The sequence below is a fragment of the Magallana gigas genome, chromosome 3 (genome assembly GCF_963853765.1).
Source record: "Magallana gigas chromosome 3, xbMagGiga1.1, whole genome shotgun sequence".
NCBI lineage: Eukaryota > Metazoa > Mollusca > Bivalvia > Ostreida > Ostreidae > Magallana > Magallana gigas.
The window spans coordinates 5876938-5896107 of NC_088855.1; the positions used below are offsets into that span (position 1 = coordinate 5876938).

The following is a 19170-nucleotide window of genomic DNA, read 5'->3' on the forward strand; positions in this document are numbered from 1 at the left end:
CTCACTGGCAAAGTACGTCCTAATCTCACCATCTCATACAACTCATTGGCCAAGTATGTCAATATTTCAATACAACTCACTGACCAAGTAAGCCCCTATCTTACAATCTCATTACAACTCACTGGCAAAGTATGGTCAAGTAAGTTCTCATCCCATTACAACTTACTAGCCAAGTTGGTCCCCATCTCATTATAAGTCTCTTGCCAAGTAATCCCCATCTCCTCTCCAGAGGAGCTTACTAAATATGATGACTAATGCTTGAAACTCATAACCAAAACTTTGCTTTCTCAATTTAAAGTTATACCTGTTCTATCCCTGTAGTCAAAGATAACAAATTGAGTTTTGGTTTTCAGAGATCTGTTCAATGCTGCCTTTGTGTCCTGCTGGACTGAACTTACAGAGGCTCAGCAAGATGAACTCATTCTTAGTCTCGAGCAAGCCCTCACATCTCAGGAAATACCCGAGATCACTCAGACTCTTCTTAATCTGGCAGAATTCATGGAACACTGTGATAAAGTGAGTAACAAAGAAGAAATGAGGTCACAGATGTCATAAATTTTAATAACTTATCAATCACATAATGAATTAATGATTGAATCTTTCAGGGGCCCTTGCCATTAGATACCTCACTGTTGGGATCTCGGGCGATGAGGTGCCGAGCGTATGCCAAGGCTCTACACTACAAGGAAGAGGAGTTCCACCGGGGACCCACCACAGCCACTCTCGAATCTCTGATCAGGTGACTGTCATGTGACTTCTGAATGATGTAAAGGCCACTTTGTCTAAATACAACATGTTGTTTCTTACGTGTATACTTTTATGTACCTTTTGTTTACTTCTAGTATTAACAACAAGCTTCAGCAGCCCGAGTCAGCCTCTGGTGTGCTACAGTACGCACAGAATCACAGGACTGATGTGGTATGACTTAATAACATCAAAATAATTAGAAATTTTCATGATGTACATGTATAAATAGACAATTGTTTGGAGCTCCCAATTATTTTTATTTTTTCTAGTAGGCTAACTTAAGGCTATCATCAAAACAGTACCAGTATTTGTTATTCATTGATAAAAAATAGCATAAAGCAACAAACAAAACTATAACATTTGTCTTCATCCAGAATTATATTATTCCATTATCTTAAATAAACGATAAATTTGTAAATGTTAACAAAAGATGCTGGAAAATTAATATACGTGTAAATTGATGAATGCTTGCCATTGGTAGAAAGTACAAGAAAGCTGGTATGAGAAGCTTCACGAGTGGAATAAAGCTCTAGAGGCCTACGAGAAAAAACAGGAGGAGAAACCTGAGGATTTCAACCTGACTCTGGGCAGAATGAGATGTCTAGAGGCATTAGCAGAGTGGTAGGTTTATAACAGAGGGTGCTTATTCATTTTGATGTGTGTGTAATAAATGGATACTTTTGACATAATGGACATGTACTTACAGAAGCTCAAGTACAGTTCATTGTGTTGGTGTAATTGATTATTCTGAGACTTGGTTCCATGATTTATTCTCTTTTTTCTATTTCTCTATCCTGAAGTTAAGATACAAAGATCATTTTACATCTTGTACCTTTTTATCCAGGGGTCACCTTCATCAGATTGCCTGTGAGAAGTGGGGGACCAGTAGTGATGAGAATCGCACTGACATGGCGAGAATGGCTGCTTCAGCTGCCTGGGGACTGGGTAAGTAAGGAGTCCTTGGAACAGGCAGAGAGGTTGAGTTGTACCTCTTTGTGTATTACATGAGTCAGTGGGGCACTATGGCCAAGAGATTGATTTGTAACTGTTTTGCGTTATGTAGGTCAGTGGGACAGTATGGAGGAGTACATGTGTCTGATCCCCAGGAACAGTTACAATGGGGCATTCTACCGCGCTGTGTTCGCTCTCCATACAGAGAACTACCAGTTAGCACAACAGGTATGCATTCTGTCAGTACTGAACATTTTTAAAAAATTGATAAAATCAAATGTGATCCTATATTATTGTTATGGCTAAGGGAATTAAGAATACCAATGCATCTTATTTCAGTGCATTGACAAAGCCAGAGATATTCTGGACACAGAGCTGACAGCTATGGCAGGGGAGAGCTACAACAGAGCCTATGGGGTAAACACTCTTTTTACATCTCTAAATCCAAATCTCATATTCCCAACTCATTTCACTGGTTTTGTAGGACATTATTTATATTATGGAGTTAATTCTGTTATCCAGGCCATGGTCAATGTCCAGATGTTGTCGGAGCTTGAGGAGGTCATGCAGTTTAAACTGGTCCCCGAACGACAGGAGGCCATCAAGCACATGTGGTGGGACCGCCTCCAAGGCTGTCAGCGCGTGGTGGAAGACTGGCAGAAGATCATCCAGGTCCGCTCCCTGGTTGTGTCGCCCCTGGAAGACATGAAAACATGGCTGAAGTACGCCAGCCTATGCAGGAAGAGTGGAAGACTGGTCAGTGGTAGACTACATGTAAATTCTCTCTACGTCAGAAGGCACAGTAGGCCGTAATACTTCCTTTAAATTTTTTCTGTCCTTAGATGCTGAATTTGCAGCATTCTGAATTTGTAGCATTCAAGCTAGACTATCTAGCTACATTCCTCTCTTGTTTCAACAGTTCTCCTCCATTGTTGGACTAAAGCAGCTCTTTGTGTTTGTTTGCAGGGAATTTCTGCATGTTCATCTACATTATTAGTAATTAGGAAAGTATTGTCTTCTTTTTATCAAAGAATTTATGAAATTGTAGGCCCTTTCCCAGAAGACTCTGGTGATGCTGTTGGGAATGGACCCTGCTAAGAACTGTGATAAGCCTATTCCTACCACCAACCCTCAGGTCACCTTTGCTTACCTCAAACACATGTGGAAGAGTAGTCAGAAGGTAAAAGACTATTAAATCTACAGTCATATGTAAGGGTATTACATTTATCAGATTTAATTGAAATGTAGCAACATTCTCATAAAAAAAATCAAAATTTGCAGAAAGAAGCTTATGGTAAATTGCAACATTTTGTCCAACACTCACTTCAAACTCGGGCTCTCCAACTGATAACGCCTGAGGATACTCAACAAAGAACTCAATTGAACAAGCTGCTGGCCAGGTAATTATTCATCAAATTTTAAAATCATAGTTATAATCTTCAGTTATATACATGTAACATGTTATGATGAAATCACTTAAATTGTCAAATTTTTTGATTTTGTGAATGTTCACACTACTTTAAGACTTTCCAGACCTACTTACATGTAAATATCTTTTATCTTACGTAATGATGTGGAGGACTCTGTTTGACATTTTTTGTACAATTTTTCCTTATTTTGTTATAATGAAGGTGTTACCTGAAGCTTGGAGACTGGGCGGACATGTTGTATGGAGTGAACGAGGAATCAGTGACCCAGATTCTAGAGTACTACAGCCTGGCCACAGAGTACGACAAATACTGGTACAAGGTAAGCAGGAGATTCCTCAGGCAGATATTCCCATTCACCATGTTAACTTAAAAAAAAAAAATTGGATTGATTTTTGTATTGTGTTTACTGTAGGCGTGGCATGGATGGGCTCTAATCAACTATGAAGCAGTCTTATTTTACAAACAATCAGAGAAGTCGGGCAATCAGCCCCAGTCCCCTGGAGATATTGGCCCTCCGGGGAGAGGAGACGCGCCCCTCTCACCAAAGACGGACACCAGTGTCTCGGTGATATGTTTTAAACAATATTTGAAAGATTAGATTTTCATCTGAATAAGATACATGTATACATGTATCCTCAAAACTGTATTTTACAACATGTTTATCCAATAAATTTGATACCACTGAATATTAAAGAAACCACAATATGTAGACTCCCTTTAGTCTTTACCCTTATCTCTCTCATAGTTTTAACTAAAGTTGATCTTTTGTTTGGTAGAGTTGCATTTTTACCAGTCTTGTTTCTTTGCTTACAGACTGCCTCCAAGATGCATAAATACTGTGTTCTAGCTGTACAGGGATTCTTTAGGTCCATCTCTCTGTCCCAGAATAAAAGTTTACAGGACACACTCAGGTAAATTCTGTAGATTCCAGCAACTCATTGTAGGCATCATGACTCTATACATGTATTAATTACCTCTTCATGCTGTTGGAGAAACCCAGGAAGAGGGAATTTACATGCTTCATTTTTTTTTCCTATTAACTTGTAGGTTGTTGACGCTGATGTTTGACTATGGTCAGTGGTTAGAGGTATATGAGGCATTGAATGATGGACTGAAAACCATACAGGTGGAGAACTGGCTGCAGGTAAGTTGTGGGATTCTTACAACCCAGGGATTTTAAAAAGCTGAGGAAACTATTCCTTTTATTAGTACATACATGTACATGTGAGTGTATTTTTTTAGGGTTACCTTGAGAAAGATGACTTATTTCCTTTTATTTGTAGGTGATTCCTCAACTGATTGCCAGGATTGACATTCCACGCCCCTTGGTCAGTCGTCTCATCAGTCAGCTCTTGATCGACATCGGCAAGGCTCACCCTCAGGTAATTTGTCTTAAGTAATAATTAAAGTTAAAGTATGAGAATTAAATTATACTTATAAAGTACCTGCCTTCCACTTTATGCATTTTCTACAACATTCTTGGCTTTATTTGAATGTACAATGAAGTTGATGATTGAATTGGCTGATTCAAGATGTTAAGATTGTTACATGTATATCAGGCCTTGATTTACCCCCTTACTGTGGCCTCCAAGTCTAACGTTCCTGCCCGCCAAACAGCAGCCAACAAAATCCTGAAGAACATGTGTGAACACAGCAACACTTTGGTACAACAGGCCATGCTGGTAATTAAGATCCAAATGTCTTATACACATATAACATTATACTTGTTACTTAAACAATATTGTAAGTTCTTTCTATTCAGAAATTTAGTCACAAAAAATACCTTCTTATGCTCCACAACAATTTCATATTTTATTTGCATTTATTACATTTATTGTACATCATTTTCAAGTAGCACCTGCTTAGTCATGTCACATACCAATTTCAAATATGGTAGTAATTTCCTTGAAACTGTGTTCAAATAATAAGCAGAATTTGTAATTGATTTAGTTTTTTTGGTACAGCAGGCCAAGCTGGTAAGATCCTAATGTCTTATACATATATAACATTATGTTTGTTATCAGGCTTGGGGTAATGCTAAATGTAATGGTAATGCATTGCAATGCATTACATGTTTTCAAAGTAATGCTAGTAATGTGTAATGCCACAAAACTAGCATTACAAGTAATGGTAATGTAATTAATTACTTTCCAAAATCTAGTGTAATGCTGGCATTACATGGCATTACTTTACATTACTATGCTTATTTATGCATGTTCACTTTTTTAAATCTGATGAATAAATGAATAGTTGAAATTGAATTTGATTAAATTTATTTTTAAAGAAGAAAGAAATAATTCTTGAGATAAAAATGTTTTAATTGTATTATTAAAAAAGTTTTTAAAAAATTCATTTTTGAATTGTTAATACATGTATTACTAAATATAACAGCACAATTTCATAACATTTTTAAGAGTGTTGTTATGAAGAGTTTTTAATCATTTAAACAATTTACTCCAATTAGTTTGCACTTCAATAAGAAATGTGTCAACAACACACTATGCTCCCAGGATAATCTAAGTATTAAAACAATCTATTGTTATAAGAATTAAGTGCTAAACACCCCAATCCCCTTCCCTTCGCTATGTCCCAATAGAATAGGAGACAGACATGCACCTTTAAAAGCAAAATGAATGCACTGTTCATCCATGATGAAAATAAATATCACTTCCAATATTACAACCCATTTGAAAATAATTTTACTTACTTATTTTCTCTTTCTCTCTCACTCTCTCTCTTGTCTCTCTCTTGTATATTAAGTACACTGTACATTAGTTTGGACTGATAGAAAATACAAGATTCATGTATTTTTCTATTATTGCACTTAATATATCCTAATTAAGATAAAGATCATCAAACAGTACTTTTCAGTCCAAGCTTCGACTGCTCCTGTATTTTTAAAACATTTATTTAGTATACATGTAGCTGGGAAGATTTTCAAACTAACAGGATGCAGTTAAAAGATGAACCCTTTGAAACTTCGATCATAAAGTGCAACAGCAATCTTAAAACACCGTATCTTAAAAAATGTAACTGGGAAAAACCATCTGTTAATGAATTAATACAATTAAGTGTCCAAAATTATAAAGATTTGTGTAATCTGGGGAAATATCTCTGTTTAGCTTTTGATAACCGCAACATTATTCCATAAATTGTTTTTTGTTATGCATGTAATTCTGTGTCTCTATTTCGTATCCTACATTGGATCATGCCAAATGTCTATGAATATCATTTTACTTATGTAATACGTATGTTGTTCATAATGCCACAAGATGATTATATATTGAGCAAATAAAGAATGACTCTTGTATAGTCATTGAATTTGAACCTAATACTGAGCATGAACCTCTAGATATGTTAAAGAGTGTTTTATATTTGAAACATTTGCAAAAACTCTTTATTAGCTTTGCTTTTTTAAAACAAAGTAATGGTAATGGTAATCCATTACTTTACTCATGTAATGGGAATGTAATGCATTACTTCAAGAAAATCAAGTAATGGTAATGGTAATTTAATGCCCAAATTCATGGAAGTAATGGTAATGTAATGCATTACTCTACAATGTAATTCGCCCCAAGCCTGCTTGTTATTAAAACAATATTGTAAGTTTTTCTATTCAGAAATTGAGTCACAAAAGATACCTTCTTATGCTCCACAACAATTTCATATTTTATTTGCATTTATTACATTTATTGTACATCATTTTAAGTAGCACCTGCTTAGTCATGTCACATACCAATTTCAAAAATGGTAGTCATTTCCTTGAAACTGTGTTCAAATAATAAGCAGAATTTGTAATTGATTTTGATGTTTAGGTGAGTGAGGAGCTGATCCGAGTGGCCATTCTCTGGCATGAGTTGTGGCACGAGGGACTAGAGGAGGCCTCCAGGCTATACTTTGGGGAGAGGGACATCAAGGGCATGTTCTCTACCCTGGAGCCGCTACATAACATGGTGGAGCGTGGGCCCCAGACCCTCAAGGAAACTTCATTTAATCAGGTAATTAGTGACATCATTTTGAATCTCCACAGTAGTGTACTGTATATATGCTGGTAATTATGATGACTAGGTACAGTACTGATTATGAAGTTACTGACTACCTGGTCATCACTAATATTTCAAATCATGAACTAATCTTTTAATGTTTTATGTACATGTATATATTATTTTAACAAAATTAAAGCTTCCTCATGAATGGCAGTGATCCAATTTATCACTGATAACTTTCAAAATAAAGTGATCAGAATTAATAAAAGTTGGTGTACAGTACTTTGTACTGCAAGATTAGGGTTACTGAGTACTGGTCTTGTTGAATTGATCCTATCAGTGGTACATTAGTGTGTTTATATGGAGTGTGTTACTCTATCAGTGGTACATTAGTGTGTTTATATGGTGTCTGTTACTCTATCAGTGGTACATTAGTGTGTCTATATGGAGTGTGTTACTCTATCAGTGGTACATTAGTGTGTCTATATGGAGTGTGTTACTCTATCAGTGGTACATTAGTGTGTCTATATGGTGTGTGTTACTCTATCGGTGGTACATTAGTGTGTCTATATGGAGCGTGTTACTCTATCAGTGGTACATTAGTGTGTCTATATGGTGTGTGTTACTCTATCAGTGGTACATCAGTGTGTCTATATGGTGTGTTACTCTATCAGTGGTACATTAGTGTGTTCATATGGTGTGTGTTACTCTATCAGTGGTACATTAGTGTGTTCATATGGTGTGTGTTACTCTATCAGTGGTACATTAGTGTGTCTATATGGTGTGTGTTACTCTATCAGTGGTACATTAGTGTGTTTATATGGTGTGTGTTACTCTATCAGTGGTACATTAGTGTGTCTATATGGTGTGTGTTACTCTATCAGTGGTACATTAGTGTGTCTATATGGTGTGTGTTACTCTATCAGTGGTACATTAGTGTGTCTATATGGTGTGTGTTACTCTATCAGTGGTACATTAGTGTGTCTATATGGTGTGTGTTACTCTATCAGTGGTACATTAGTGTGTCTATATGGTGTGTGTAACTCTATCAGTGGTACATTAGTGTGTTCATATGGTGTGTGTTACTCTATCAGTGGTACATTAGTGTGTCTATATGGTGTGTGTTACTCTATCAGTGGTACATTAGTGTGTTTATATGGTGTATGTTACTCTATCAGTGGTACATTAGTGTGTCTTTATGGTGTGTGTTACTCTATCAGTGATACATCTGTGTGTCTATATGGTGTGTGTTACTCTATCAGTGGTACATTAGTGTGTCTATATGGAGTGTGTTACTCTATCAGTGGTACATTACATTAGTACCCTATCAGTGGTACATTAGTGTGTCTATATGGAGTGTGTTACTCTATCAGTGGTACATTAGTGTGTCTATTTGGAGTGTGTTACTCTATCAGTGGTACATTAGTACTCTATCAGTGGTACATTAGTGTGTCTATATGGAGTGTGTTACTCTATCAGTGGTACATTAGTGTGTCTATATGGAGTGTGTTACTCTATCAGTGGTACATTAGTGTGTCTATATGGAGTGTGTTACTCTATCAGTGGTACATTAGTACTCTATCAGTGGTACATTAGTGTGTCTATATGGAGTGTGTTACTCTATCAGTGGTACATTAGTACTCTATCAGTAGTACATTAGTGTGTCTATATGGTGTGTGTTACTCTATCAGTGGTACATTAGTGTGTCTATATGGTGTGTTACTCTATCAGTGGTACATTAGTGTGTTCATATGGTGTGTGTTACTCTATCAGTGGTACATTAGTGTGTTCATATGGTGTGTGTTACTCTATCAGTGGTACATTAGTGTGTCTATATGGTGTATGTTACTCTATCAGTGGTACATTAGTGTGTCTATATGGAGTGTGTTACTCTATCAGTGGTACATTAGTGTGTCTATATGGAGTGTGTTACTCTATCAGTGGTTCATTAGTACTCTATCAGTGGTACATTAGTGTGTCTATATGGAGTGTGTTACTCTATCAGTGGTACATTAGTGTGTCTATATGGTGTGTGTTACTCTATCAGTGGTACATTAGTGTGTTCATATGGTGTGTGTTACTCTATCAGTGGTACATTACATTAGTACTCTATCAGTGGTACATTAGTGTGTCTATATGGAGTGTGTTACTCTATCAGTGGTACATTAGTACTCTATCAGTGGTACATTAGTGTGTCTATATGGAGTGTGTTACTCTATCAGTGGTACATTAGTACTCTATCAGTGGTACATTAGTGTGTTCATATGGTGTGTGTTACTCTATCAGTGGTACATAAGTGTGTCTATATGGTGTGTGTTACTCTATCAGTGGTACATTAGTGTGTCTATATGGTGTGTGTTACTCTATCAGTGGTACATTAGTACTCTATCAGTGGTACATTAGTGTGTCTATATGGAGTGTGTTACTCTATCAGTGGTACATTAGTACTCTATCAGTGGTACATTAGTGTGTCTATATGGTGTGTGTTACTCTATCAGTGGTACATTAGTGTGTCTATATGGTGTGTGTTACTCTATCAGTGGTACATTAGTGTGTTTATATGGTGTGTGTTACTCTATCAGTGGTACATTAGTGTGTCTTTATGGTGTGTGTTACTTTATCAGTGGTACATTAGTGTGTTTATATGGTGTGTGTAACTCTATCAGTGGTACATAAGTGTGTTCATATGGTGTGTGTTACTCTATCAGTGGTACATTAGTGTGTCTATATGGTGTGTGTTACTCTATCAGTGGTACATTACATTAGTACTCTATCAGTGGTACATTAGTGTGTCTATATGGAGTGTGTTACTCTATCAGTGATATATTAGTGTGTCTATATGGAGTGTGTTACTCTATCAGTGGTACATTAGTACTCTATCAGTGGTACATTAGTGTGTCTATATGGTGTGTGTTACTCTATCATTGGTACATTAGTACTCTCTCAGTGGTACATAAGTGTGTCTATATGGAGTGTGATACTCTATCAGTGGTACATTAGTACTCTATCAGTGGTACATTAGTGTGTCTATATGGTGTGTGTTACTCTATCAGTGGTACATTACATTAGTACTCTATCAGTGGTACATTAGTGTGTCTATATGGAGTGTGTTACTCTATCAGTGATATATTAGTGTGTCTATATGGAGTGTGTTACTCTATCAGTGGTACATTAGTACTCTATCAGTGATATATTAGTGTGTCTATATGGAGTGTGTTACTCTATCATTGGTACATTAGTACTCTCTCAGTGGTACATAAGTGTGTCTATATGGAGTGTGATACTCTATCAGTGGTACATTAGTACTCTATCAGTGGTACATTAGTGTGTCTATATGGTGTGTGTTACTCTATCAGTGGTACATTAGTGTGTCTATATGGAGTGTGTTACTCTATCAGTGGTACATTAGTGTGTCTATATGGAGTGTGTTACTCTATCAGTGGTACATTAGTACTCTATCAGTGGTACATTAGTGTGTTTATATGGTGTGTGTTACTCTATCAGTGGTACATTAGTGTGTTTATATGGTGTATGTTACTCTATCAGTGGTACATTAGTGTGTTTATATGGTGTGTGTTACTCTATCAGTGGTACATTAGTGTGTCTATATGGTGTGTGTTACTCTATCAGTGGTACAATAGTGTGTTTATATGGTGTGTGTTACTCTATCAGTGGTACATTAGTGCGTTTATATGGTGTGTGTTACTCTATCAGTGGTACATCTGTGTGTTATATGGTGTGTGTTACTCTATCAGTGGTACATTAATGTGTTTATATGGTGTGTGTTACTCTATCAGTGGTACATTAGTGTGTTTATATGGTGTGTGTTACTCTATCAGTGGTACATTTGTGTGTCTATATGGTGTGTGTTACTCTATCAGTGGTACATTAGTGTGTCTATATGGTGTGTGTTACTCTATCAGTGGTACATTTGTGTGTCTATATGGTGTGTGTTACTCTATCAGTGGTACATTAGTGTGTCTATATGGAGTGTGTTACTCTATCAGTGGTACATTAGTGTGTCTATATGGTGTGTGTTACTCTATCAGTGGTACATTAGTGTGTTTATATGGTGTATGTTACTCTATCAGTGGTACATCTGTGTGTTTATATGGTGTGTGTTACTCTATCAGTGGTACATTAGTGTGTCTATATGGAGTGTGTTACTCTATCAGTGGTACATTAGTGTGTCTATATGGAGTGTGTTACTCTATCAGTGGTACATTAGTGTGTCTATATGGAGTGTGTTACTCTATCAGTGGTTCATTAGTACTCTATCAGTGGTACATCTGTGTGTCTATATGGTGTGTGTTACTCTATCAGTGGTACATTAGTGTGTCTATATGGTGTGTGTTACTCTATCAGTGGTACATTAGTGTGTTCATATGGTGTGTGTTACTCTATCAGTGGTACATCTGTGTGTCTATATGGAGTGTGTTACTCTATCAGTGGTACATTAGTGTGTTTATATGGAGTGTGTTACTCTATCAGTGGTACATTAGTGTGTCTATATGGTGTGTGTTACTCTATCAGTGGTACATTAGTACTCTATCAGTGGTACATTAGTGTGTCTATATGGTGTGTGTTACTCTATCAGTGGTACATCTGTGTGTTTATATGGAGTGTGTTACTCTATCAGTGGTACATTAGTGTGTCTATATGGTGTGTGTTACTCTATCAGTGGTACATTAGTGTGTCTATATGGTGTGTGTTACTCTATCAGTGGTACATCTGTGTGTATACATTGAGTGTGTTACTCTGTAGGCGTACGGCCGTGACCTAATGGAGGCCCAGGAGTGGTGTAGGAAGTACCAGAGGTCAGAGAATGTCAAGGACCTGACCCAGGCCTGGGATCTCTACTACCATGTGTTCAGGAGGATCTCTAAACAGCTACCTCAGGTAACCATCACCTATACTGGTAACAATTCAGGTCAAAACCTTTGAGTGTAAGTCTATGTACATTTAGAAAAAGATAATGGATTTGATAGCATTCAACCAAATGCAGAATTTCTCAGACTTGCTGTCCTACCAAAATTAAAAGTAGATGGATGCATATTGGAAAATTTATACAAAATTATTACCTGGTTCTAGCATCTAGGTAGTCTTGTATGTATGCATGTATTTACTGGTAATTGTATTGTTTACCTTTAACAGCTGACATCCCTGGAGCTTCAGTATGTTTCTCCTAAACTTCTCCGCTGTCAAGATCTGGAGTTAGCTGTGCCTGGGAAGTATGAACCAAACCAACCGATCGTCAAAATCAAACGCTGCCAGAGCTCACTGCAAGTCATTACCTCAAAGCAGAGGCCCAGAAAACTCAGCATATTTGGTAAGTGGCTTGCCTTTATGTCACCATACTGATTCCTTATGCATGTATTTAAAAAAGTTTAAGTAGATTGGTAAATTCAATCAAAATAATGTACATTGTATTTTAGTTGTGCATTATTGCAGTTACAAGCTGATAATACAATAAGGAATCAAACAAAACAACTCATCAGTTTTATTTAAAACATTAGTACTTATTTGTTAATGTTTGCAGAATAACATACGCCTGTTTTGTATTTTAATCAAGTAGAAATGGAATATGTCCTTTTAGTTGTTTCACTTTGTTCCCTCATTAACAGGCTCCAATGGGAAGGAGTTCCAATGGAAATGTAATATGTCCTTTTAGTTGTTTCACTTTGTTCTCTCATTAACAGGCTCCAATGGGAAGGAGTTCCAATAGAAATGGAATATGTACTTTTAGTTGTTTCCCTTTGTTCTCTCATTAACAGGCTCCAATGGGAAGGAGTTCCAATAGAAATGGAATATGTACTTTTAGTTGTTTCCCTTTTATCCCTCATTAACAGGCTCCAATGGGAAGGAGTTCCAATAGAAATGGAATATATACTTTAAATTGTTTCACTTTAATCCCTCATTAATAGGTTCCAATGGGAAGGAGTTCCAGTTCCTGCTGAAGGGACACGAGGACCTGCGACAAGACGAGCGAGTCATGCAGCTCTTTGGACTAGTCAACTCTCTCCTGGTGGAAAATCCAGAGACCTTCCGAAGGAACCTTACGTAAGACACTAACTTCTATAAAAAATAGATTGGAACTTTGTTACTTGATTTGAAAGTTGTGAATGTTTTTTGTAAATTTTACTAAATTATCTTTTCCTCCTCATAGTTTGTGATGTGTAGGAGTAATAGTAGATTTAGTTTATTTAACTTATTACCGGTACATTTTACATTTATTTGCTTTGCAAGCATGTACTTGTACATGCACAAGTCGACAGTCTTCACTATTGCTATATCTCTGACGTATTGACAGGATTCAGCGGTTCTCTGTTATCCCCCTGTCAACAAACTCCGGCCTGATTGGCTGGGTCCCCCACACCGACACCCTACACTCCCTCATCCGTGACTACCGAGAGAAAAAGAAAATTCTGCTCAACATAGAGCACAGGCTGATGCTCAGAGTAAGTACATTTCTGAAATACTGTGAACCAACCTTATTTTTCTAATTTACCAGTGCTAAACTTGTTCATGGGGACCAATTTGAAATGAAAATATTTTGTTATGCAAATATACATTTACTTAAATGGATTAGGCAGCAGGCAATGCCTTCTCCATCTTCTTCATGGGGACCAATGATAGCGATTGAGTAAAAAAGACTGGTTTGCAGTGAAAAATATTTCTGACAATGATATTGCTTTGAATCTTGCAAAAATGTTTCTTATACAAACAAAAGTTAATTTTCAGTATCCGAGATCAAAATTTTGGTTACTACATGTATATACAAGTATTCATTGATGTTTTATAGATGGCACCAGACTATGACCATTTGACCCTGATGCAGAAGGTGGAGGTATTTGAGCATGCTCTGGAGCACACCCAGGGAGATGACCTGGCCAAGATCTTGTGGTACAAGAGTCCCAGCTCAGAGGTAAAGCACACAGTGTCATGCTTTGTGTTGGTGAATAAAACTCCGATGGTGAACAATTTTAAACTCAATTTAATAAATGTTAGAGAAATGTTAAGGTGTGTGCTTCATAATTTGACAGGTGTGGTTCGATAGACGTACAAACTATACACGCTCCCTGGCTGTTATGTCTATGGTGGGCTATGTGTTGGGTCTTGGAGACAGGTATGATTAAAAGGTTTCAAGGATTGTGTCCCATGCCTTAGTTATCATGTATTTGTTATAATAAGGGTTGTTTTGTAAAAATTTCAACTTAAATTCAGACATCCCTCCAATCTGATGTTGGACCGTACTAGCGGCAAGGTCATCCATATTGACTTTGGTGACTGCTTTGAGGTTGCCATGGTGAGAGAAAAGTTTCCAGAGAAGATTCCATTCCGCTTGACTCGCATGTTAATCAATGCTATGGAGGTACGACTTACACAACCTGATGACCATTATGAATTATGCTTACCAATATTATGTGCATATTGTATTTAATTGACTTAATTTTATTTGTAATAAGATCATCAGATAAAAAAAATTTTACTCAGGCTTGACTGATATTCATATAACATTGTCCTTTCCCAGATCCTGAATTAAAAAATATCTTAAATTTGTTTGACTTATATATGTGTGTCCTTTCTCATTTACCGTACTTTTTGAAATCGTTGTGTTATTATTAAAACAGAATTTGTGTGACAATAATGTTGCAAATTATTCTTCTATAATGTATCTTACTATTTCATAACATGCAATGCTTTTTGTTGCTAGGTGACAGGTATCGACGGTAACTATAAGATGACCTGTGAGAGTGTGATGGAGGTACTAAGGGAACACAAGGACAGTCTGATGGCCGTGCTCGAGGCCTTCGTGTACGACCCTCTCCTCAACTGGAGGCTCATGGACAGTATGTAGCCCACTCCCTTTAACCATCAATATTATATTGGTTTCTTTTAAAATTGTCACATCAAATTGGTCACTGACTTAAATCATATACCAGGAACATTTATATTTTTCAATAAAGAGGGAATCAACTTCATCTGCATGAAAAAAAATTTCAATTTAATGGCTTGAAATAATTGTTTTTGAATTGGTTGTTTGCACATTTTCTAAGCATTTCAGACATTATTGTGAACTTATAAATTTCATTTATAGCAACAGCTAAAGGGAAAACAAAGACCAAAGATTCGTACTCTGGTGGAAGTCAGGAACAGGCGGACATGTTGGAAAACGTCGATATCAATCAGACCGCCCACAAACGATCTGCCCCTGAGGCCGCAAGTTCTGTCAGCGGGGACAATTTCCAGGCAGAGGTCATCAACAAGAAGGCACTGTCCATCATTAATCGGGTCAGGGACAAACTAACTGGTCGTGACTTCTCTCAGGGGGATCCGATTGATGTCCCCACCCAGGTGGACCTCCTGATAAAACAGGCCACCTCCCACGAGAATCTGTGTCAGTGTTACATTGGGTGGTGTCCATTCTGGTGAAAGGTTCTCGGCTCTGATGTGTGTGCAGTGGTGTTTCCACCTGTAAACACTGTGTTATGCATGTCACCTGTGATTTATTAAGTTGGTATGTCTTACATACATATGTACATTAACATGTTGTTTTTTTATTGCAAATTATGTATAGATTAATTTGGCAGTTAAATGTGCCTGTGTACAGAAGATAGTTTGCAAATGCCTTTTTGAAACTTATTTACTGATTGTATATTTGTTTATGGATTATTTATGTAGTAATGACATGTTTTAGCAATTTGCTAAACAAATGAACAAGTACTGAAAATGACAGAGAATTATGATACATGTACATGTATCCTGTGAATCGTTTTACCGTAAATTAGAAACATGAAAGTATCATAAAATTTGGGATCTTAAAGTTTGCTTCAAAACAAGTTATAAGCTCCACTTTACTTAATGATTACTGGTAATTATTGACAATGTTACTGCAATTCAGGTTTATTTTTTACAATCAAACATTGCTAGTAGCTTAACATGTGCAACCACATGCTTCACAACATTTATGTATGAACATTCATGCTATGAATGTGTCGAGGTTCCATATTTTTATGTGTACAGTATGCTTCTATGAATGTACTTACTTGTACATGCAGTCATTACCGGGTAAGTCCTGTTTTGTATTGTCTGATGTACATACTAGTGCTGGCTCTGTTATTTTGTGCTGACAACAGTTTTTATAAGTGCTATGCGGATAAATTCTAAATGTCTTTTTGTACATGTTAATACACATGTAGTTATTACACATGTACATGTCATTAAGGTATCCGATCCATAATAGGACCTAATTTTTCCAACCTTGAATATCCATCATGTATTTAATACTTTGATACCTAAAGCATTTTAAACAAGAAAAAGATTTACTGAGAGAAATTTTCAAAAATATTATTAACTAAGCAGTGATTAATTGATCATAAAGATTGCATTATGGTCTATGGGGACAAGCACATTTTTTAAAATAAAAAAGTAAATTCTAAGAATATCAATAAATGCTTTGGTGAAAAGATGTATTTTATCATTAGGAATACAAAAACTATTGAAAATCAATTTTACACTATATAGATTTTTTAAAATGAATTTTATAGAATAAAAGCAAAGGGGCGCAACTCTTCAAAAAAAGGAAAAGGTCATTAATTAGGACACATTCCACTCTTACATATTGATACTTAAACATGAAAATTATGTCCAAGTATACTGAGTATTAAGCCCATACATATCTGTTATGCACCAAATTCATTGAACCTGGGGCTATTATAGATCGGATACCTTAACGAACATTCATGTTGATGTATTTACTCTTTAAACCATGCTTATTAGATTTGACAAAAATATTCTTGTGATATTCGCTGTGTTATGGAAATGGAGCTATATGTACAATTGTCATGAAAACTTTACATCTACAAATATGCATATTGAGTATGTTAATTATGAGGCAGAACTCTTTTTTTTTATTTGACTCGCAAATTGCAGAGAAAAAAATCGCAAAATATGAATATTTGAAATAAAAACACAAAATTTGTAGATTTTTCAAGTTATCAACCCTATTCTTTTATGAGGGAAGTATTGGGGTAATTCAAAGAGTTTTTGTAAATATACAGTGCATGTACCAACATTGTACCGTACATGTATGAAGCATTTATAATTGTGTCATAGATAAATACTGTTATGTATTACAAATATACTGTTAAAAATGTCCTTTAAAGTAATATTGTTTGTGACAATAAATTAAAGATAAAATGTTAATTCACACCTTATTGTTCATTATATTTCCTGCTAACGAATGCCATATCTTTTGTAATAATGAGCAATAACATGCTCATGGGATATGAAATCTAAATGAATGCTCATTTGTTAACATCACAGCAATTGCTATTGTTTGTGAATATACAATGTACAGTCTGAAGCACCCAATACATTTTTCAGTGCTTGTGTAACAAACAAAGAGTATTACCAAATCTTTGAGGAAAAGAACTTGTTATATTAAACAGATTTATTTAAAAACCACTGAAATATAGAGAAAATGATAATGAAATTTAAAATATTGATAAAAAAACAACAACATTTGTACATGAAAAACACATGCACTCACCGTTTATGTCTCAATTTACTGACTTTTTAGCTACCATTCAAGTGCTTCTATGTTTCTTTTATTTTAAATTGACATTATCAAATTGTTTTTGGAATGTTTTTCCAACAATGAAAAACATTAATATTTGTTTCAATACATTTTGGAGGGGGGCTTCTCCTCTGGGGTTTTTTCTTGAATATATCTTGCACTACATACGTAATTAAATTCCAATGTCTAAGTACAATACTTACAGATTGTTCTCCTGAACTACAAGTTGTCCGGGATGCAGGCCAGGTACGACATCGCCAAGGAGAGGAACCTACGGACCTTCCGGTACACCTACCGACTCCAGCTCGCCGTCATCGAAGGAGCCAAGAACGTGTACCACGACTACGCCGTCACACAGGCCGAGAGGATGCGCAGTCTACAGATGGAGATATTCGGCGAGATTCCGGACCACTCCGACGGAGACGACAGGGACATAGAGGAAGTGGACCAGGTGTGAAGCAGCCCAGCCCCCTGATTGGTAGAGTCCTCACGGCGATCCCAGCCCATCCTCAACTCACACGAACACCGGCACAACCGCCACGGATCGACACACAGACGAACAGTTCTACGTGGACAGTCGATAGAGTCTATACACAGAAGAGAGTGAATCGATGTGCATCTTGTGTATCAACATGACTGACTGCATTTTATTGTGAAAATCAAATGAACTCTCTCTGCATGTATTATTGAGTATAACAAATTGCCATGCCGTATACGTGTACTATTTGTATTGTAGCAAATGTATATGTGTTTAAAATAAATATTATATGCACATAATCATAATGTATTGTCATCAGTTAAACAAATAAAATAATCAGAATAATATCTCAAATACACTTTATTATAACTATGAAGATACGGCAGAAATTTTTTTTTTTTATTTGACTCACAAGTTGCAGAGAAAAAAATGTCAAAATATGAATATTTGAAATAAAAACACAAAATTTGTAGATTTTTTAAGTTATCAAACCTATTCTTTTATGAGGGAAGTATTGGGGTAATTCAAAAAGAGTTTTTGTAAATATACAGTGCATGTACCAACATTGTACCGTACATGTATGAAGCATTTATAAAAATTAATTGTCATAGATAAATACTGTTATGTATTACGAATGTACTGTTAAACATGTCCTTTAAAGTAATATTGTTTGTGACAATAAATTAAAGATAAAATGTTAATTCACACCTTATTGTTCATTATATTTCCGGCTAACGAATGCCATATCTTTTGTAATAATGAGCAATAACATGCTCATGGGATATGAAATCTAAATGAATGCTCATTTGCTAACATCACAGCAATTGCTTTTTTCTCTATTCCCGGAAGACCTGGACACACACTTGCACGAGAACTTGTCAGCGGGCATAGACATTGATCAAATAAACATTTTTCTGCTTCTATTTGCAGACGATATACCTATAATAAGCGAAACACCTAATGGTCTACAAAAACACCTAAACACGCTTCATACATATT

General features: G+C 36.1%; 1 protein-coding gene across 3 annotated transcripts in view; it reads left to right on the forward strand.

Moving 5' to 3' along the window:
* Positions 1–17320, forward strand: part of LOC105331599 (serine/threonine-protein kinase mTOR) — a 29237-nt gene extending 11917 nt beyond the window's left edge. For all 3 annotated transcript variants that reach the window (XM_066078243.1, XM_066078245.1, XM_066078244.1), the window contains 26 exons: positions 354–516; positions 606–739; positions 843–918; positions 1229–1368; positions 1592–1692; positions 1811–1926; positions 2038–2115; positions 2221–2454; positions 2747–2878; positions 2980–3098; positions 3330–3447; positions 3541–3693; positions 3942–4039; positions 4176–4272; positions 4412–4510; positions 4688–4810; positions 6944–7126; positions 11879–12013; positions 12269–12443; positions 13039–13174; positions 13425–13572; positions 13917–14039; positions 14158–14240; positions 14339–14486; positions 14829–14964; positions 15213–17320. In XM_066078243.1, coding sequence (XP_065934315.1) covers positions 354–516; positions 606–739; positions 843–918; positions 1229–1368; positions 1592–1692; positions 1811–1926; positions 2038–2115; positions 2221–2454; positions 2747–2878; positions 2980–3098; positions 3330–3447; positions 3541–3693; positions 3942–4039; positions 4176–4272; positions 4412–4510; positions 4688–4810; positions 6944–7126; positions 11879–12013; positions 12269–12443; positions 13039–13174; positions 13425–13572; positions 13917–14039; positions 14158–14240; positions 14339–14486; positions 14829–14964; positions 15213–15547 — 3583 coding nt within the window. In that variant the 3' untranslated portion in view covers positions 15548–17320. The remainder of the gene's footprint in view (positions 1–353; positions 517–605; positions 740–842; positions 919–1228; positions 1369–1591; positions 1693–1810; positions 1927–2037; positions 2116–2220; positions 2455–2746; positions 2879–2979; positions 3099–3329; positions 3448–3540; positions 3694–3941; positions 4040–4175; positions 4273–4411; positions 4511–4687; positions 4811–6943; positions 7127–11878; positions 12014–12268; positions 12444–13038; positions 13175–13424; positions 13573–13916; positions 14040–14157; positions 14241–14338; positions 14487–14828; positions 14965–15212) is intronic.
* Positions 17321–19170: the final 1850 nt, after the last annotated feature.